General features: G+C 38.8%; 1 protein-coding gene across 13 annotated transcripts in view; it reads right to left on the reverse strand.

The window, feature by feature from the left end:
• Window positions 1-848: 848 nt before the first annotated feature.
• Window positions 849-17,823, reverse strand: part of TRAF3 (TNF receptor associated factor 3) — a 71,739-nt gene continuing 54,764 nt past the window's right edge. For 12 of the 13 annotated variants that reach the window (XM_038179606.2, XM_038179612.2, XM_038179613.2 and 9 more), the window contains 3 exons: window positions 15,089-15,229; window positions 9,932-10,106; window positions 849-8,710 (listed from right to left, as the gene is read on the reverse strand). In XM_038179606.2, the coding sequence (XP_038035534.1) occupies window positions 8,139-8,710; window positions 9,932-10,106; window positions 15,089-15,229 (888 nt within the window). In that variant the 3' untranslated portion in view covers window positions 849-8,138. The remainder of the gene's footprint in view (window positions 8,711-9,931; window positions 10,107-15,088; window positions 15,230-17,823) is intronic. The other variant, XM_038179615.2, reaches the window with a different exon arrangement.

Raw genomic sequence — 17,823 nt, forward strand, 5'->3', positions numbered from 1 at the left:
ATCCACTTCAGTCCCACTGTGTGCATGTCTTAGCCACCCTACCCTCTCACCCTGTCCACCTTCCTGTGTTCACCTTTTGTCTGGTCCCCCTATTAAAAATAAAAATCTCAGAGCACACCCACATGCTCCAGGCTTTCCTCACATTTAAACTACCTGCCAGCAATGCGGGCAGCTACTGGGTAGGAGAGACCAGTGCAATGCACAGTAGGGATGACGTGCTTCACACACCACCACGGGAATCTGCTTCCACCACCACACCAAATCTGAAACATGGTGGAAATACTATTGCTTCAGCCACCTCAAAACACCACGTTACTTTTACAGACACCCATGATTTCACACAAACCCACCCCCAACCCCCATCCTCAAATACATTTGAGTTGAGGAAGAAAAAAAAAAAAAAAAAAAAAAAAAAAAAAAAAAAAACCAAAAAAAAACCACTAGCAACATGGGAGAACAATGAAAAAAATCTACATTTTAAGACATTCAAGCCATACTCTCTCTCCCTTCACTCGTCTATCTGGAAAAGCAAAAGGCACAAGGGCATGAAAAGCCATTTCAATTATTTCTACTCCATTTACTTGAGGACTCTTGACATTGATGTTAGAATGAGCACCATCGCCTGACTTACTCTAACCGAGTTATCGCATGGAAAGTAGGACTCTGATAACATTTATGGCAAATTTCCTGCAAAGAGGAAGGGAAATGTCATAAGGCTGATCAGGTGTGCAAAGCACTGAACAGCCACGGTATCAGTGGGTACACAGAGGAGAAATGATGTGTCTTTATACCCTGTTTGCAAGACAACACCAATCATTCAAATTCAACACACCAGTTTTTGTAAAAAATATGATTTCCTACTTAGATTTATTTTTCCTTTAATAACACAGTTTAGCATTTCAGAGTTTTGCATTCTATACTCTTACACACTGTCCTTGTTTATTAGCATTTAAACACAAAAAGACATAGCAAGACCTCCAAACACAAATAAATACAAAAACACAATATACAGTAAACTGAAATACAACATAGAATAATGCTATTGGGAAATTAAGACATGTTGCTAATTCTCTTTTTTTATTATTATCTTAACAACATGGTTATTGCTGAGCAATAAATTATACATTTTAAAGTTGTTTTTCCCCCTAAAAGAAAAGGACGAGAACCACTGGTTACCAGATCACTTGCACTGTATCCTTACAGCTATTGATAATTAAGACAGGCAGAATATACACAATCAAATGAGGTTGGCCTTCTTTGGTCTTTGTTTTTGATCATAAAACTGAACACAAGTGTACCGTTCACTGAAGAGTATGAGATTAAAGAAATGGTTACACAAGTTTTAAACACATTAATTTGTACATTGTTCTTGATCACTGATGTCTTTTCCATAGATATTTCTTACAGAATTTCTTGGAAACAAATGTCAGCTTTAGTTTTCCCGATTATTATGTTGTTCCATGCATCTTAAAGGTTATCCTACTTGTCTAAGAGAAATGGACCTACGTCTAGTCCACTGTCTCCTAATAGGGTATTTTTCACAGCTCTCTAGTCACAACTAAATCATTGGAGTTTTATAGCTTGTAGAAAAAATCCTGAACTTTCCTTTTTTTTTTTTCTATAAAACTGAAAAAATATATTAACTGAACAACAGCTATAAGAAAAACAAAATAGGTGGATCACATGACGCATCAGCAACAATGGAAGCTTGTACCTTCCCATTCCACAAGTACAGATTATACAACTCTCTGCCAGTGACGCAGGTCATAGTTGGAAGATGTGTCCTTTCAAAGGTGAGCTATTTTCAAATCTGAAGCTCAGAACACTACGCAAGAAAATGACCCTTACGGATGGATAATGCTGGTTTATCTCAGTAACCCTTAGACAGAGTCAAATTTTATCACTACGCATCGCACTGCCAGCAATGGAGCGTGTGAACACCGGCATCGCTAAGAAGTTAAAAAGTCCTTGCAGAACTGGCAACCAAATTAAAAGCTTAGTTCCAAAGGACCAAAAACACGAACACCACACAGAGACGACAAACCCTTCCCTGAACGGGCAGGTAAGTAAGCCACAGAGTTGGGATCCAGATCTGAATTTCACATCAAGGATGGGATGTTTGGATCCAGGATTTTGGTTCAGGTGCTCCTCTGTGAAATTTAGAACTTATTTGAACCCTAAGGAACTAATCCTAACTTGGAGGGAAAAAAGATAAAACAAAACAAAACACAGCCTAATATCTACACTAAGATCATGAAATGGAAGACAGAAGCTGCAGTCTTGCCTATAAATTAGAAGAGAAATAGGAATAGTCAGATCCCTTATGTCTCGTGTTTCTCTACTCTTCCAAATCTTAAGAGGATGTCCCTGAATTGGCATTCCAAAGTTTTCCACAACCTTCATTATCTGGTGCTTCTCAGCAAAGGCCTAGATTAAGAGGCAGGAAAGATCAATTAAGCCCTCCGTAATTTGGTTTAAAGAAAAAAAAAAAACAACAAACCACAAGAAAGAAATGGTCAGTCACACTACAGGCTGGCAGAACAAAGATTAATCCATTTGAAAATGGTATCGTTCTCCCTCCTCAGCTGAGTGTCAGCTGGGGCTTTGTTGGGCGATTCTCAACACCCAGAGCAGGACACAGGTTTGCTGCTGTTACTCACTCGTGCTGGCCTTCCCCTCTGCAAAGCAGTCAGGTCATTAGCAATGTCTGGGCTGCCATACACACACAACCCCAAATCACGACAGCTTGTATGTTTAATTCTAGCCCTTACTGTCTTGATGTGGGCCTTTAAGGTACATCAACTTGTTTTTCGGTTCCTTTGAGGGGCAAATGCATTAATAATTAAACCTAGTGATTTGAAGATGACACCAAGGAACTGGACCCTCTCATTTAGCGCTGGCTCCAGGAGATCCCTTTTGTCACATCTCATCCTCAGTTTCCTTCTTCCAGAAGAGGAATAGCACTTGCTGTAAGAAGAAAACATTTGCAGATGCAGAATACTCACTATCTCTGTACAGAGCACTAGAAGCTACTCTCAGACAGACTGAACTCCAGAACTGAGCAATTTTATTGCAGTAGCTACAATTCCTAGGTCAACCAGAACCACAGAGGTACTGACTGAACAGGACAGGAATTTGAAGAAGGGATCCAGCTTTTTTTTATTATCTTTTATTCCCAAATTAAAAAGAAAATTTGAGTTTGCAATTAACAAGTTGCCCATCTCTCTGCTAGTTTAAAAAACAGGAATCTCCTAATTAGCTGAGTATGAGGAAGGACATGTCCTAGAGGACGTTCCAAGGTCTCCAGAAAGGCTAAGCAAATTGCTCATTTTCCCAGTCAACAAACGGTTTGTTTGCTATGCACAAGCCTTCAAACCTGAAAGATGGGAATCCAAAGTTTGCCCTTAGCCCAGACCTTCCCTTAGCAGCAGCAAGTTGTATTTGCACCACTTGATCAAGTATGAACTGGGGGGAAAGGGTTTTGTTTCACCACTTCTACATAAAGAAAAGACTTTGCATATATATGTGCATGCATGTCTGTACGCATATGTATGTACCTACACTGTGAGCATTTTAAAGAGCAAGAACTAAGAGATTAGGTATGCAACCCAAGAATTTTTCCCCCTCACCTATTTGTATATTTGCATAGTTAAATCATAACAAGGCATCAATACTGCAGTAACGTTTTTCATTCTTCTGCGGTGCAGGCAACTTTTCTTGTCACTCCCTACACGCTTCTGTCTTGGACCAAACAGCACCAGTGTTTTAAAAATAGAACACAAAGAAAAAAAATAGAATTAAAAAAATATCACACACAACAGAAACCCTGCATTGTTGGTGAACTGCCTATTACGTATGATGGAATACAAATAGGTGGTACCTTTTAAACTCAACAAGCCAAAATCGTGGCAAGCCAAGAAACACGAGCGATACAATCACAACCTAACACTCATGAGTTCAACACTTAAATACAACTAACACAAATCTCTATTATCTTTGCATTTGAGAAATTCACCAGGCACAGAAACAGGCACATATCTTCAACTTCTCCTTTTCCAAGTAGGAGAACCCACTGGAAAAGGACAAACTGGTTTTCATATTTATAAGAAAGCTAGCATGTTACCCATATTTTTCATCAAAATTATGCCACCTTTCCCATTTTCCTATTGCACATTCTCTTTGTGAAGAACATTTACAGTACAAGGCTGAAATCCACATTGCATATTGTAAGTCAGCAGTTGAAGGTGTACCATGTAGACAGTAACTGAAACAAGACCCCTTTAGTTAGATGAGGGAAGTAATGCAGACATGGTCAATCGTAATCATCGCGGGTTGGTCTTTGAACCGAAATAGTTTCATCCTGTTTAGAATTCGAGACTTTCTAAATAACAGATGCGTGCCCCTGTGCTGAACAATGCACAAGAAGGGCAGCATCCAGATTCTCACTGGCATCTCCCTAGAGAAAGCTGGAAATGAAAGAGGCTCGTACATCACCTGGAGCATCATCACTAAGAAAGAACACTAGCAAGAGACGTTGGTTGTGCACTGCTAAGAACTACTAAGCAGAGGGAAAAAAGGTTCCACTGCAGAAACACTGCTCATAGTAATGGAAATACTCTGGGACCCCTTTTTGCAATAATGGCACGCCACACAAGGTGCTAGGGGTTCAAGAGTACGTCTGGGGGCAGACTGTTGCCTTATGAACCACTTTGAATAGACCTTCCCTAAAAACCTTTGGATATCTGGATCAGAAACAGAGTAAAAAGGATAAAAGGGCATTTCAATGATAGGAAAAAAAAAGATAAATAATTTAAAGTGTTGAGTAAAGCACCAGGTATCTTTCCTTCCAATTTAGAGAATATACAGCGGCCCTGTTTTCACAAAATGCTACATACTCCTTGCTGGAAAGCAGAGGAAACTGATTCCTATGTACACAGTAAGAACTCTGCAGAGATGGCCTGTGAGTTCTGCGGACAGAGGGGTGTCAGGTCAAGGCTTCGGGTATTCCACAGCAGGCGGTGTTACATTTGTGTAGCAAGATCCCGGATTTCACAGTACGCAGGGTTGGCAAACTGGAAATTCTCTGGCAGCTTCATGTAGTTTTAAAAAGTAAGTGCAGTAGGCCTCCGTTTTATTAACTGTGATAAAAAGCATATATGCAAAAATATTTTTATATTGATAGCACATTACTGCATTATAAAAGCTGCCCAAGTGAAGCTGAAGACTCTGGCAGCTGGTGCTTTTGGCACTTGGGAGATGTGGAAAGCAGCATAGAGATCTGTGAAATAACAACAGTGACTGATGTTTCTGCTACAGTGATCGGCATTAATAGAGTTAGCAGTGTTCATATTTGAACTTCTCTACGAAGTTTCTGAGTCAATATCCTGCTAAGAGGAGATATTCAGATCTCTTAAAGCTACTAGTTTAGGCTGTGTGCAGACTCAGGAAGACTTCCCTATTAGTTCACACTTTTCACATGTTTCAAAGTCCTCTTTCAATCACAAAGGCTGGAAACTTTTTTTTTTTTCCTCCTCTTTTAGAGCCTGGATTTAGAAGCGCAATTCTGTCACAGGAGTTGGAAACTTTAGTCACAAATCTGCAGAATATGCTGGGCCCTGCTTACACCAGAAATCTCCTCCAAGTCCCAGATTGAAACAGGATATAAACTGTTTTGAGATGGCCAAACGTTTTCATTTAAGTTTGCAAGACATGCATTAGCAATGGGAGGAGAGTCCTTTGGACATTTCCACTTGGGAATCCTGTTTTCAGTAAAATTCTGTGATGCACAAACACAAAAGCTCAGCTGCCTACATTCACAATTATTAAAATGACACGAGTTGAGCGAACCTCCGCCCGAAAGCGTAAGTGATGGGTTTGCTTGTGCAGCCTGCATAAAACTGCAAGTGCCATGTAATCATATCTACAGATATAGATGCAGGTATATCTATAGATATTTATCTCTTGTGCAGAACGTCCTCCTTCTGTGCTAGAAATTCAATGCTAGCACGTGCCTCCATATTTTAGCTCGCACCTGTTGACAGCTGTGTACCATAACGGGAATACAGTACCGGGACAATGGAAGGCAAGAAAAGGAAGACAAATTGCTACTGACGGTCGGGACTGTCAGCAGCAGGCAGTATTCTAGCAGGTGCCTGGGAAACCCATGAAGACCACTTAGCATGCATTGTATATTCATAAATACTTCTTGCAGGCACTGTGTGTGAAGGCACAGCCAAAAAAGACAAGAGCAAAGACAAGCTGAAATACAAAGGCATGAATTCAACTGCACCTTAGACAAAAATTGTGACTATGCCTCAAAAAGCAGAAAGCTGATACGACCTGACGTTAAAGGCTAAGATGCACCATCTTCTTTCAAGCCCACGAAGGCTTAACACAGTGGTGCAAGCCCGCTCTGCTGAAGCGGTTCTTGGATTTTAAGAAGCACCACAGTCAGGCTATGTCACTAGACTTGCTTGTCACAGGCTATTAAATAGAAGCAGATGAACACAGCAGGTTGCAATCAGCATGTTTCAGTGCTAGCAAATGCTTTCCACTAAAGTTCAGGCTGTTAGAGGAAAGAAGCCTGGGCATTCCCCGTTAGGATGCTCGTCTACCATGAAAAGCTGCCATGAGCATATATATTCACAGCCCCACAGAGTTCTCGGATGAGTCTGTTTCAAGTGATGCCACCTTACGACCACAGGCATTAGAGGAAAAATGTCGCCTTCCTTCACGCTGGCCATGGAGACTGTCTAGTCCGAGCTCCATAGGAGCACTGGGCATAACGTTTTGGCACCTGAGTAAGGTGGATTCTGCAATGGCCAAGTCATAGAAGCTCCAGAAGCCGAAGAAATGGGGTTTGGCTTCGATTTTGCACATCACAAGGTGCCTACGGGCTCTGAAGACAAGGCTAAACATTATGCCTGAAGTCCAATTAAACTACCATTTCAGATATCAGAATTAATCTGAATAAAAAGCTATGGTTTATAAGCAGCACAGCACACCTAAGGCACATGTATGCATGCAAGCCACCATCACTGTATTAAGACATGGCTGATTTGTCCTTAAGAAGCAATGGCTGCTAGTACGGAACAAACATATAGGCTTTTTTCAGCACTAATCCTCCTCCCCAATACTGAATATACTATATACTGCTGACAGCATAATGTGCAACATATATAGCTTGATTGGAAAGCATGGGGCAGAACTTTAAAAAATGTACAGGATTCCGTTTAGAACTCCAAAGTTCAACAAATGCCCTATTTTAGGGTGAAAACAATTATAAATCTGATAATGATGCACAGCATCCATGAGTGATTTTTCCTTAATTTTGAAATAGTGTCATTAACTACGACATATATTGTAGGTTTACATTTCTAAAGAGAAATAACAGAATTGAATAGTTTTTTTTCCTATCACAAGTGATAACCAGTGTTTGATTTCTTCTATTTTTCTTCCAAGAAATATCAGTCTATCAACAGTTTTAAAATAAAATGTTTTCTGTAACAATAGAACTTTAAATAAAAATATGATTTTGATTCAGATACTTTTGAGAAGACATGGATACTTTTCCAAGATCTTCTGACAAAGTAATTATTAAAACAGAGACCAGATGAGGCCTTAAAAAGACAATATACTATATTTCAGACAAGATTGCACCTCAGGTTTTCAAATAATATAATTGCAACATTACTTCATTTCTTCTTTAACATGCTGACAATTTCCAGCTAGCCCACATGTGAATGTTTTTTTTTTTTTTGTATTCTAGCTTAAAGAAATAAAAGTCAGTAATTTATTCAGCACATACTGTATATGTCTTTTCACCTCCAATTGACTAGATCATTAATAAGTTAAAAACAAAAACAAAAACCCTCTCTGACCATAATCATTATCCTCATGAGGGATAAATGATTCTTCAGAGTTTAAGTGTCGCTAGTTCTATTAAAAAATACACCATGGTATGATTTCTTAATGTGTTGCTACTTTCGCAATTGGACCCTATGCAGTTATGCCTTCAAACTCTTCCGTCTGTTCCACAAGGTGGTTCTGTGAGCTTTAGGACCTCTGATTGAAGACAAACTGATACAAAACCCCCAAATGGAGTTGTCTTCTGTTTAATCTGCCTCCCCCATCATATGTCAGGGGTCTGGTAGATCCGATGTATCCACTATGACTTTAATAAAAATAGTATCATCTTTAATATACGTTCCATTCTCTAGAACAGTTTGAGCCACAAAGACTGGGCAGCCGGACGCAATGTTCATTTCTCCAGTTGGCTTCTTGAAACTGCTGCTGTTGGGATCTGGCTTGAAAGCATCTCCTAAGTGGCGTCGAGACGGTCCCTGATCCATTAGCATTAGAGTCACTTTCTGCTTAAATGGCCAAGGAAGCAATGCATCATATTCTCCACGCATTATGACGAAAAACAGCGACAAGTGCGTCCCCTTTCCCATGCCATCTCCATTAAGGTAAACTCTGGCACACATCTTGTAGCCAAAGTATCCAGTATAAAAGGGTTGGCTGTACAAGGACAGAGTCTTCCCCATGACTGCCTCTTGCTTCCGACGTTTATAATCTCGAATTTTCCAAATTAGTACTCCGTTGTAACTGGCAGTTTCTAGCACTTGGAATCGGAGGTCCATGTCAGCCAGCCGAATATCATGAACACTCAGCATCTGATCGTGCCTGTTCAGCTGTGTCTCTAGCAGGCCTGTTAGAAAACGGAGAGGACTGGGGTAAGAGAAGAGTTTTTTCTCAAGATTGTAAAAACCTATCACCAATACTGCTATCGTATACACAAACATCTCCTTCCCCAAGAACCAAACCACATTTGGTCACTTTTGAAACAATTTCCACAGCCAATAGCTTGCCAGCCAGAAACCAGGTTAATTGGGATTTTTACATCCATGGGTATTAGTGATGCATGCAGTGAAAATCCAGTCATCTACCAAATTTTGTCAGATCAGTGAGCAATGTAACTACAGAGGCTTCCATTTTTTGGAGAGAAGACCTGGTAGCATTATCTGCAGGTTATTATTGGCAGCGAAGGCCTTGGAAGGAGTCACAGATTCTACATAATCCCTCTGAAATTCAGAAGCACCACTGATTACTCAAAATGTTCTTCTCACTATTTGACTGAGAAGTCAAGTGCCTTTACCTTGTCTCAAGTTCATCGTAACAGAACAAAATTCAAGCTTAGCTCTGCATTGTATAGTCAGTCACTTCAGAAGAAGGGCTATTTTTAATGTCTCCTTTCCCTTGCATGAGAAGTAGCGTTACTCATTCTCTCTGCATACTGGCAAAATTGACCAACATGAAATACTGAGAAGCAGATGCATTTGTAAGGTAGGTTTGTTGCACACACATCTGTTCAAATGTCAAGTTGCTTGCCCTTATCATTTAAAACCTTATGAATGTTCTATGCTATCTTCATAAACTCCAGGTTTTCACTTCATTCAACAAGTATGGCAATAACCTTGTTACTCAAGCACATCCCTGCAGTATTCTTTGGGATACAAATATAGCTCTGTAATAGACAGCAGAACGCGTGATTTCAAGTGGGAAACAGTAATGTTGATCTATTCACGGGTGAGAACAGTAACAAAAGATGATTTGTCAATACAGAGACAACATTTAAGGAAGCTGCTGAAAGCTATTAGCTTTCAAAGATCAGTGGAAGAAGCATTTATAATGAACTAAAGCTATAATCAAGGCAAGGGTCAAGAAAAAAAAACAAGAAACAAACCTAAAAAACATCATGGAGCAATGCCACATCGTTAACAAAGCAACTACATAGTTCCCTATTTATGAATCAGAAGGATCAGCATTTTTGATGCTCCACAGGAAAATGGCAATGGGAGTGGCATTCAGCCAGTCCCATTTCTTCTTTGACAACGCGCTGAGTACTTCGGACCCTTCTGCTTACACTTACTTGTATTTCGAGCTCCTTGCCCTGCAGTTTTGTCAACACTTTCCAGCTCAGTCACTCTGTTCTGGAGGGATTCTACACTGCTCTTCATGCTGTCAGCCTCCTCCCAGTTCTGTCGGAAGGGACGGATTTCCTTGTCCAGTTCTTTCAGTTTCTCTGCTTGACTGTCTATCACTCGCTTCATGAAACAGTAAGTTGGAGTTAAAAGAAAAAACTCAACATAAAGACAATTTATTCAAGATAAACAAGGTCAGATATCCATAAGATGCATTTCCGATACAAAAAGTTTCACTTAGGTCAAATACTGAAATAACACAAAAAGACCTGAAAATTCAGCAGAATAGCCCAAGTATTTACAAAAACACCTCAGAAGTCTTTAGTGCTGCATAGATATTAGTATTAGAGCACTATTAGACTTGTCAACACAATCACTTAAAAACAAAATTGTTAGAGTGCTCTTGTCTGAAGATTTCTTTTTAAAAGGCCTTTTGATGCAAGTACAATATTCTGAATGCCTCCATATCAGTATTATGGGCTGGAATTTGTTGGGTTTCGTTTTAGAGTACTTAAGCAACATAGTATGGGCACAACAACTTCTCATGGTGTGAATCGAGTGGCTATTAGCACGCATGCTTTTATCGTTGGGTAAAACCAACGTAACTTACCCCTCGGGAAAAACAACAGCACTCCTGCACTCCACACGGAGCAGGAGTGTGAATGTGTGCAGATACAGTGACATCAGCAAGCTACAAGTTTCCATAAACCAGCTATCAATGCCTAAGTTATTTTGTGCCCATATCATTAGGAACAAAAGCCCTGAAGCACATAAGCAGAACTAGCACTTCTGACCCCTTAAGCACCTTTGAAATTCCCACCCTCACTTCCTAAATTAAATAAACCACACGTCCTGAAGGTGCTTGCTAGTCAAATCTTTTTAAGAAAACAAAGGGAAAAAAAACATAGTTGATTTTGGAAAGCCATTAAAAGCCACAGTCAAGAAAAAACAGATACAGAAAGACTGTTTTTCCCAGCAAGAGGAATACTGCAAGCACCTCAGTAAATATAGAGGACAACATACTCCCCAGTCTACCTCAATTCTGGTGCAAGAAATACATAGTATTTGATGTTGTCACAGCTATATTAAAACTAGCAGGAATTTTAGCCAGAACCCCATATTCATATATGAAGTATAAATGATAAATAGAAACATTTGAGACAAGAAACTACTTTTGCTACCACCTACAGTTAAAAGTCCAAGGCTAACTTTATAGTTTATCATCATATAATGCCAACGCATGTAAAAATGACTTTTCACTTCTTTAAAAACAACAAAAAACAGTAGTGGCATTTGAGAACAAAACAAGAAAAAGTTATTTTGCATTTGCCTTCTGGTTAGCCATGTGGATTCAATGTTCCCCACTGATGGGGAAAAACCTTCTGCCTCATGCAACCTTCATTTCCCTTTTAGGCATTTTTTTTTTTTTTATCATGTGGTTTCAGTTATACTGGAAGTCTGTAATGCTTAATTGAAGGCTGTCAATTTGACAAGCCAGTTAGCAAAATCATGTTGTGGGAGTGTTTTATTTTGTTATGTCCCAAAACCACAAAGTAATCCAACATATTTCAAGATTAACTACTTATTTCTATGTTGGTGTTTTTAAAACAAGCTTATATAAACTTATATATATTGCAAGATTAGGACTGTGGTTTAAGGTTAAGACAGATTTCCTTCACAATGGGCTATGGTTCCATTAAATAGATCAAGCAACTTTTCTGGACATACTCATTCAGCTACTGACACAGTCGCACCCTCTCTTTTAGACTGACAATAATCAGAAAACAAAACAGAACAGCTGTTTGCTATATACACAAAAAGAAACACACCAAGAAATGGCCTGAATGAACACTGTGATAGCTACAGGACTCGGCCATTAAGTTTACTGCGAACTAAGAACTAAGGTGTGCCTAAGTCTAACACTTTTCCAGTACTCACACAAGACATGAACTCTCCAAGGCAAGGACGATAACATGCTTTGGGGTTTGTACAGTGTCTCACACAGAGATGCTCTCATTTCCTGTTGGGACCTCTTAGCACTAACACAGCACCACACAAAAATACATTTTTAGATTAATTGGGAGAGTGCCAAAGATGCTAAGAGTTATAAGCTATTTTCCTTTTAGAAGAAAGCTTTCTCAAAGTTGTTACCAGGGACCAACTTCCCTCCATCAACCTGTTTGCAATGTTCTGCTTTCGTATGCACACCACCGATTTGGGGTTTTAGCTTCATTTTAACAAGTGTGTAGCATTTAATCTCTTGCACCTCCTCATGTGAATTCAAGATACAAAATCATCTGAAATAAACTTGCATCCCGTTTTTAAAAAAGCAGTGGGATCTCTATGTTTTTTACCCTACAGGGAGTCAAGTCTCCCTCATGCTGGGAGATACTGATGTACTAAATCTGAATTTAATGCAGCAGTTGAGAACCTTACTCTCTCTAATTATGCCATTAGAAAGCACACAGATGTCTCATACTGTACTCATAAATTTTCAAGTAGACATCAATTTTCTGCATGAACTTTTTATTCCAGCAACTGACCTCTCCAGATCATTAATCTACAGAGCTATATACCTGAAAAACTACTCTTCTGGATGTTGATTTTCATTTAAGGTTTGGGTTTGTGTAAGTCACTTTCTGAATATTAGCACTACTATGATTAAAAGAATGCAGCAAATTTCATAAGCTGACAAAACTGTATTTGCCATTTTCTCTCTTTAAGATGTTCCTACTGCACCCTTCCATTGCAACTGATAGAGCAAAACTGAACAGCAAAAGAACACACCAGAAAAGGAACCAAGGGTGCTACTTTACTGGGAAACAAATTATGTATCCTTCCTTCTTTGAAGGGATGTATTATCTATCAAAAAAAATTATATTCATAAGACAGTTGTTTTTTGTCTTACATATTTCATGTCCACACTGAGTTTAAGACTTGGTTTACTAGTATGATTCTGTATGCTCAAAGGTACTGGAGACTGGATGTGAATGTTCCTTTCCAAAAGATACTAGTTGAAAAAAATATCACATATCCTCTTGGTAAAGCTAGTGGAACAGAGCTAGAAAAAGCAGCAATTATTTCCCTAGACACTAGTATATAGAAAATTAATGTGAATCAAAACGTCCTAAGGCCAACTATGAACCCATTCTAAGAACCCATTTATTGGTTCATTTCAGTGCCCATAAACCTTCGATGCTTTTTCAGGAGTTGGGCTAAAATGCTTCACAGTGCAGATGATGCCAGTTGTGCTCAGCAAAACAGTTCTTGCCGTGCCACAGAAGACTAAATGACAATACTGAATTTCTACTGGCAGTTACTAGCACGCATCAGACGTGGGGGACTACGCATGTAGTAGTTCTCCAGACCTAAATCCGTTAGCTCTGGAGCTATCTGTGGCTCTGCAACAGTCATGGCTGCTCAATGCAACTCAGAAAATTGTTCACACCAGGTAACCAATTCCTTCAGCTCCTAGCAGGCAACAGAAGGAGGCCAATCAAGTTGTTCAGGGAGGAGTAAATTGAGGTGAATTTCCAGGATGGCTTTAACAACCTGACCGAACCAGGAAGTTCCAATAAGTGAAAGGAATCTGGCAGAAAATGCTGTAAAATGCAGCTTGGCTTAAAATAACTAAACTAAAATAACTGGCAAAAACAAGTAAAGAGGAGGAGGCAGGAAGAGAAAAAAAGCAAAAAACCCACACCCTCTTCAGTACCTATTACCCATCAAAAATACCTGTTGCAATCTGCCAACTCTATTTGTTTTGTTTTTCTAAGCATAAAGCATTTGAAAATTGATTTTTGTTAACACACTTATGGCTTGGGGAAATCAAAGACATTGCAATCAGTCATCAAGACAATCAAGAAAAACTGTGCTATGTTTTCTACATTTCCCTCCTCATCACTGGTTATTGAGACAGCATGTGTAAAAACCCAGGCTTACAAATTAACTTACCTCCAGGCAGATTCAATCAGCAATATCAATACATACATGGATTAGCTTCTCAATGTCAGAACACAATACTGTAAGCATGCAGCCACATCCCAAACTATCATCAGACCAAGTAACAACAGCTAAGGCAGGCTAGACTGGTTACCATGTGGGCAAGAGTACATGCTATACAGAGTAAAGTTGCTGTCGCTTAACTTACACTATAATTTGGAGACTTAGATCTGTCCTGAGTATGAACTTCTCTAGTTCAATATAGGAAGTGAACAGTAAGTGAAAGAGCTACTTTTATTTACATTCCTTTTAAATGGATGATAAAGCAGATACTTGATATTCTGGCAGCAGATGTGCTAAAATAATGTGTAAACAGTATGTTCACAGCAGCTTGCTAACCTACTTCCTGAAGTTCCCCTACTTGTGGGTAACATCACGCATGCTAACACAAACTCCCAGCATCCACATTCCAAGTTAGGTCTGAAGGCAGAGCAAAGTATTTCAACTTGGGCTAAGCACTGTGCTACTGTACCCAGAGGGCTTCTACTTTATGTTTTGTGGCCAGGGGATTCAGACCACAGAATACGAAACTCAGACCTACTAGCAAAGGAACATATAGATACATTTTTCTCAGAAGGCTCAAAGGACAAGAGAAAGATTTTTAATTTATTTTTTTAAGAGTATTCCAATACATTGTACTATCTTTGGATTAATTCTACCCCAGACTGATCTCAATCATGATTAATACTTCTTAATATATGAGCAAGTAGAAAAGAAATACACATTAAGTATGTCAGTTTTAAGGTGCTAAGCTTTTCCTGTAGTTTGACAGTAGTTCCTCAAACAAGTATTAAGTATTTTTCACAGAGTGAAATATAATTATGATTGTTCTTCAGATATTTTTAACTTTGCTTTTAATAATTTTCCTTTTTAATGGGGCTTTGTTTTAACATTGGCTCGTCAACTGTGGTGTTCTAGTGAAGTATCTTACTCCAACAAAAACAAGCCAGCTGCTGACCAGAAGAAAAAAATTTAGAGTACCTTTAAAATAAGGTCAACTCTCCCCCCCCTTTTAATTTGAACACCTCACTTCCCAAGTGTAAAGATACAGTACAGAAGCTACTACCATTTCTGCTTTAATGGGGATATTCTAAATTTCTTACCTGTAAATGAAGTATTTTAGATTCATTATTCCGCAGCATTTCCTTCTGTCTTTCAATTTCTATTTCAAAGCTACAAATCTGATTATGTAAAGTTTGTATACTCTTGTTCTTTTCCAAACTTTCATTCTGGAGCAAGGCCACCTGGAAAAAATTCTACAATTACTCCTGCCAGAGTTTATTAAGAATACCTGTAACTTCATTATTTTTAAACTGTCTTGCATACATGAAAGGGAGAAAGATTTTACTAGGATCTCCTCTATGTCTTGCCAAAAAGTAAATATAAAAAACAAAACAAAACCAACATAACCTTCCAGTAGCTACTTTTCCACTTCCAGAGTGGTACTGGTACAACTTTGGCTAATAAAAGTACAGATGGGATACACAAACAGCAATAGAACTTGTGTCTAAGCATAATCTTTCCTTTGGTTTGTAACTGAATGGTTTGGTTTCCCAGTTTCCACTAACCAGGTAGTGGAACCATGACTACCTTGTGTTAGTGCAACAACCATTGACTTGATAGTGGCTAGGAGCTGGAAGAACCAACCTGAGCCCTCACAGACAGGGATACCAAAGAAAAGTTGGACAGATGGAAAGCTAGTTAGGAAAGGGAAACATTAGTCTTATTCCACTTATTCCAATCTATTCTGATATATAGCAAATTTAAGTTAAAATGGCATCTGAATGGGATCGACTTGGCTTCACGGAATGTGATGGTGATGAAGACTCCTTTGATGAACAAATACAGAAGGGATCCATGTATCTGAAGGAAAATCCAATGGTGTCTACTAGCAAAAAAAAAAAAGAATAAAGAGCTACAGAGACAGACTGATGATTATGTTCTCTCTGTATTGACATTTTATGAATTCATTCATTAGTGACTCATTCTGATTTTAAAACATGAGCCTTGTTACAAGAATATCATATATTGTATCTCCTTGGAGATGAAAGTAATACAGTAAATATTCTGTTACTGCAGGTACACACTATTTTGTGTTCTGTTCATTAATGTGGTTTGGAGAAGGGTGGTGATAAGGTGCCTTTTTTTCCCCTGATCTAATTTTCCCTAGGTAAGATTATTCAACAACAAAAACGTGGAAAACAACCAATCCAAAGTAACATTTAGACATGGACATTCAGGTGGATGGCTGGACCAGATGATCCTAGAGGTCTTCTCCAACCTTAATGATCCTATATCCAGACTCATTCCACAGTTAGATCTTTAATGTGGATAAGGAGCAGCACTGTTTTCAACCCACCAAAATCTTTCGATAAACATTCCACATTAAGACCAGTTACTTAGGTTTTGGGGGGAACATGAAGCATCTATCTCCTGCCTCAGCAAATGCACTGGCATTTGGGGTCACACCATTTTACTTCTGATGTGGATACCACTGTAGAATTCCACTACTGTAACTGTCCTCTAATCAGACACAGATTGGATTGGATTACTTAAGCATCACTGCACTCCCAGACTCAAGCAGCTAGCCTGTTTAAAAAGGCAAATAATTTTAATCTCTATACTAGCCTAAACTGTGCACAAAAGGACCGCCAGAGTCCAAAGGCATTCAGCTCGTTCATTGAACATGGGCCCAAAAACAGAGATCATATTTCATATTATAGGTTGGTATCTACCTTTCCATATAGCATAGCATGTGTGTATAGAAACACTTAAAATAGCTCCACCTTTTATCTATCAAACACTAGCACAAAAGGGTTGGTCATCAGTAATGAGACAAAGCTGATTTCACCCGTGCAGGGAGCAAAAATCCTGAGGCTATGGGAATGCATGCCTAGGTGTCAGAAAATTTTCAAGAACAAGTGCAAATTTAAATTAGCTCCCCTGCCTCCCACTTATTTCAGATCTGCTGGGGAAGCCATTTTTACATCCTCCTTTTCCTTAATGAATCAGAGTTCTTCAGTTAATCGTGATCTTTACATTCCCTCTCACTTTTTCCTGCTCAGGCCTCCCAGTCGTAAGGCAGTAACACTGTGCCACTAGCATTATATTTCCATTTTTGTACAAGCTATAATACGTGGGTTTATCTTGTACCAAGATTTTCCACGCAGTCTTACAGATCATAAGAGAAACAGAATTATGTCCTGCGGTCCTTAATCATAAAGAGCAGTCGATGCTAACTCAGTAACTGTACTTAGGTGGCAATTTGTGAATAAGAAATCTTTAAACACTAAATGCAGTTTCATAATTACATTTGGCATAAGTCTTTGGAGCTTAGGTTAATTAAATGAAAAACAGCGTAAAGGAAACAGGGCATCCACTTACAAACTGCATCAACCATCAGCTTCCTTTACTTTTTGGTCATATTTGAAAAACTGCTAGGGTGAAGTGTGTTCTTATTCAGCAGATTTTCAACTAAAGCTATTCTTACCATTATTGATTAGTAAAAAGAATGAAAGAAACCCTCAAGCCACAAAGAATCTGATTAGAACAGATAGGTCCCATATTTAAGTCACATTAAAAATAAACTGTTTCTACCAGATTTCTTTAAGAATGGTACAAAGCCACAGAATTGTGTTCAAATCATTACTTCCATCACCATAAAACCTAGAGGAGTTCAGTCTGCAAGTCTGTCCCATAACAGAGCAAACAGAACACTCAATTTTAATTCATCCCACAAACTTGTGATTCAAGATTTTAAATCTGACCTCCTCTTAACTACTTTTTGCTAATAAGACCATTCAAATACTTAAGTCGTAACTCAGCACAACCTTTGTAG

Source organism: Anas platyrhynchos, chromosome 5, assembly GCF_047663525.1.
Source record: "Anas platyrhynchos isolate ZD024472 breed Pekin duck chromosome 5, IASCAAS_PekinDuck_T2T, whole genome shotgun sequence".
Taxonomy (NCBI): Eukaryota; Metazoa; Chordata; class Aves; order Anseriformes; family Anatidae; genus Anas; species Anas platyrhynchos.